This window comes from Meleagris gallopavo, chromosome 4, assembly GCF_000146605.3.
Source record: "Meleagris gallopavo isolate NT-WF06-2002-E0010 breed Aviagen turkey brand Nicholas breeding stock chromosome 4, Turkey_5.1, whole genome shotgun sequence".
NCBI lineage: Eukaryota > Metazoa > Chordata > Aves > Galliformes > Phasianidae > Meleagris > Meleagris gallopavo.
This window is the reverse complement of record NC_015014.2, coordinates 54162063-54166667: the sequence shown is the minus strand read 5'-3', so window position 1 is coordinate 54166667 and position 4605 is coordinate 54162063. Positions and strand designations below refer to the sequence as shown.

Below are 4605 nucleotides of genomic sequence, written 5' to 3'. Positions count from 1 at the left end.
ACCAAGCAGACAAATGCAGGCAGCCCAGAGACATGCATAAGCATTTTTTTGCTATTAAATACAAAGGGTTCCAGAAAAATGGATAACAGTTAAAGGAACAAGTAAAACCCCCAACTATGACCTACAACCTCACATCTGTCACAGCATTAAGACGACACAAAATATGATCCTGCTTATATTGCTAAGTCAGCAATTTAAGTAGAGAAAACTGTAATCATAACTGAAAAAAATCTTTCATAATATTGCATTTCAAATAAAATAGTTTGACTAATGTTGTAGATAAATTCTAATTTAAATGGAATTACAGTGTAACTACAATGATTTTAATTTTCAAAATAGACTTTATTGTGAAAGACTGTACAAGTTGCTTTTAAAAACCAACAAACCTCTATAGAACATAACTTCGTTTCAAACAAACTCTAGAATTAATGCAATTAACTGAACTATTTTATTGTCTATTTCAAACACCAAATATTTTCTTTTGACTGAAACTGTGACAGTTTTCAGACAAAGTAAAATCAAGATGACGTTAAATGCAATAATATTTCATTAAAAACCAACAAATGAGTGCAAAACTGGGCTGCTGGGGAAAATACCATTTATTATACTTTTAAATACAAATTTGAAATGCATTGTGGACACATCTTCAGAGTTACATGTGAAAAATAAAAATGTACAAAATTGTATTTTGCATTGCTCAGCAAGATGCAGCCGGCTGCTCCCCCAGTGCACATCAGCCTCACCAACACCTCCTTTGCTCCCTCCCATTATACTCAGCCACCAGACAGAAAGGGGGGTGACTGGGAAAGTGAAGCCAACCAGCTGGAGAGAGACCCTCCATGAAGCCCTTGGTTGGTCAACCAGGACACCCCTGATATTACAGACTTCAGGGACTAGGCTCCAATCTAGATGGGATGAACTGTAAACATGTTTAGCTTTGAGGGAAATTTCAAAAGAAGGCCCAAGGTGTCTCTTGGAGAAGGGAGAAGGAATGAAGAAAAGGCTTCTCTCCTGCATTGCAGGAGAGGAAAAGGACGAGGAAGGAAGGCAAAGGCTGAAAAATGCAGTAATAATCGAGTCACTGGTAAGAGGATACAGAGACAGAAGACATCAGCACTCTATCCAAAGCAGTGATTGCTGTGCTAATTTGGCCCAGTCTGGAGGAACCTTTTCTACTGCTAAAGCAAATTTGACCCTTCTAGTTCATCAGCTACTCTTTTACTACAGACAGAATGAGGATTGTAAGTGTTTGATGGTCAGAATTTAATAGAGTTAGTTTGTTAAGCAAACTTGAAGTTTTATCTGTTTTGTTTCTGTCTTTTGTGTCTGTACTGATTTTTTTTAACGCATCAGACTCCTACTGCATACAAAGTACATGCAAAAGTCATCATTTTGGAAAAATACATATGTAACAACTATTAAAGTTATCTGAACCTAATTTAACAGGCTTTATCTTTTATATTTGAAGCCCGTAGTGTTTTCGTTCCTTTTCCCTGTCCCTCCTTTCCATCCTAAATACCCTATCTGTGCTGTAGGCACTAGTCAAATTCGTTATTTTTTTTTATTAGACATCTTTCACATCCATCTGCTAAGAGAAGTGGAAATATACTGCTTCCCTAGATACATGGGAATAACTTAGTTTCACACGGAAGGAACTGTTCCTCTAACCTACCTGTACTACTGTAGGGAACCTGCTATAGCAGTGGGGCTAGACTTGCTGATCTCCAGAGGTCCCTACCAACCCTGACAGTTTTGTGATTCTACAGTTCTGTGGAGATTGATGCTTCAAAAGAAAGAAATTTTTAAAAAATCCCAAAACACAAATCACAAAATATCAAAAGTTCATCCTTGTAGGAAGAATAAAGATAATAATGCATACAATCTTTTGCTTGGCAGATTATCTCTGTTCCATCCCTGCATAAAGTACCTACAATTTGTAAACAGTCTTTAGAAGCGTTTAATAGCTTTAAGGAATGTGTAATCACAGTTCATATGGATTTGTCCCACACTGAACGATAACGCTACACAGTAGTCTCATGTTTCCATAACCCAGTTCTAATATTACCAGTACTGTCTGCAGTGAGCAAGGGTCCATCCTGTCCACTGCTTTTAAGTGGTCCGTTCTGAATGGCTAAATTTAGGCCATAAGATTTTTGCTGGTTTTCAAGTTCAACCACTATCGGTTTCCTCAGTATATCTTTTTTGTTGTTGGCAGCTATTGTTTTTTCAGTATTTCTGCTGCTTTTTGGAAGCGTACTGCAAGCATCACTGCTATCTTGTTGGGACTGGTTATACTGACGTTCCCGGTACGCCAAATAGGCTCTCCTGCTCCTGGAATGTCCTTCACTGTTGCTTGGTCGGCTTTTAGGTACACCATTTTGCACGCTTCCTTCAACACTTGTAGGAACATCGTATGCATATTCCCTCAGCACTGCAAGCCTGCTAGCACGGTGCCCCTTGCTTCTGTTCTTGTGATGCCGACTTGGGTGCCCATTTGTCCGAAACTGTACCTCTAATGGAGCTACGTGCATTTTGATATCGTTATCCACCGAATGTTCAGTGAGACTGTTATCAAGCTGAGGCCCTGTGTTTAATGGTAGGGAAGTAGAGTGACACTGAGCTGCCGCAGCTTGTAAATTAGTTAGCTTACAACCTTGAGAAGAATTTTTTAGGCTTGATGCACTTTTATTTGTGCATGAAGATTCTGCACTACTGTTGGTGCACTTCGGGGTCTCTCCGTTGGTTCCATTGGAACTGGATGGCTGAACATTCACTTGCACAGAATATGTACTCCTTCCAGGGCAGCAAGTTGTTATCCACGCATGCCTGACATCTTCCCTGTTAACACAGTGATGCACCATAAGAAAGGCACTGAGGCTTAAACACGTTGCCCCAAAAAAACAGCTAAAAATCAGGTCCATAGGATAATACAGGGAAACGGACAGAGCTCCAAAAATCCAGAGAGCAATGTACAAAAGCAAAGTAAGGCTCACTCCCATAAGCTGTGCTTGAAAGCTGTGCTCATTCTCTAATGCAGAAGTGGACACTAATGACACTGACAAGGAATCTTGATGAGTCAGTTCCCCGTGTTCGTTGGTGGCCAGACGCTGCTGTTCCTCAGCTGGTTCCTTCAGCTCATATTTACGTTCAGGATGCCGTTTTAGTTGTATGAATATGCTGAGAAAATACATGCAGTTTATGAAAATTATAAAACTAGCTGGTCCATAAAATGCTCCTAAGCTAGGTTCCCAAGCCATCCAGCAGCTGGAAAAAAAAAAAAAAACGAACACAAAAAGTCAAGACAAACATGTTTTCATAATTAATTTATACTTCCATTGGTTCAAAATGGTACCTTGAAAAGATCTTGGCTGCATTCATTTTCTGAAGCATTCAGAATCACAAGGAGTATTCAGAAAAGCAAGACTGAAACTTATAACAGAACTCTCAGTTATACTGTACTTACTAAGGTGCATTAGGTCTGCTGCCGTAATTTCGGATGTTTGCTGCTGCTGTTATTCCACAAACTATGACAGGGATTCCTCCACCAATAAGGTAGAACCTAAAAAGTAAAACTAATACATCAGTGATTGCTTAATGGCAATATTTTATTCAGTAAGCCTAGAGAACAGGAGAAAGAGCTTTCCAGGATTCTAGAAAGATAGCATTTTGTTAAGGAAAAAAAAAAATCAGATGAATTGTGTTTGCACTCCAGCAAAATTTTTGTATTTTTTATTTTTTTTAAAGTCTTCTTCACCACAGTTTTTCTCTCCCAATGTAAATCCACTCCTCCTTCAACTTCTGACTTCCCTCTGAGGCACTAAACATATAAGGTACATAAAGTCAGAAGGGAGATGAAATAGCTGGCAGCCAAAAGTTTATAAATTACTACAAAAGAATATGGACACTTAGAAGGAAACAGTTCCTGAAAATGAATTAAGATGAATTTGCTTAATATGGATACTTTTCTGAAGATCAGCCACAAGAACTGGTCATTTGTTTTGTTTTAAAAGGACTGAACTTGTAGCATACATCTCCTGCTTCCCTGTGGCAGTGTTAATGAAAAATGCATGCTTTCGTAAGAACGAGGGCATATAATGTTAGAGGATCTAGCTTTAATTCCAGTTCTCATGAATTCATGTTGAATTAGTTAGTGGCAGATCAATAACTGCCAACAATCATTTAAATCAATGCCGCTCTGTACAGCACTTTATGTTAATCCTGTCAAACTCAGATCAAATTCAGATCAACATGCACTGAAAGCTATTTTTGTGGTACATACATGGGTAATTTGTTTTGTCAACAAAAAATATTCATTCCTGCAGTCTTGAATTTGCCCATTGCATTTCAAGCTTACTTTCGTCTCAACTCAAAACAAAACAGTCTAAAATAAACTAAGTCTTCTTTGGAGGTCCAGGTAGACTATCGGCCCTATCGGCCCCGAGGTCCCAGCATGCGACTGTGGCTCCCTATGGGGCATGTGGCCTCCAGTCGCCTTGCAAACAAGTGACGGAGAGGAATCGACAGACAGACTGTGCTCCGGATATAGTGAGCCCCCAGTCTGCCCCTTACCCTCACAATACTTATGTAGAACTAGGGGGTGTGGGA

General features: G+C 39.3%; 1 protein-coding gene across 1 annotated transcript in view; it reads right to left on the bottom strand.

Annotated features, from left to right (window-relative positions):
• Positions 1-581: 581 nt before the first annotated feature.
• ADGRA3 (adhesion G protein-coupled receptor A3) overlaps positions 582-4605 on the bottom strand; it is a 57674-nt gene continuing 53650 nt past the window's right edge. The window contains 2 exon segments of the mRNA XM_010710354.3: positions 582-3264; positions 3464-3559. Of these exon segments, the coding sequence (XP_010708656.1) occupies positions 2022-3264; positions 3464-3559 (1339 nt within the window). The 3' untranslated portion in view covers positions 582-2021.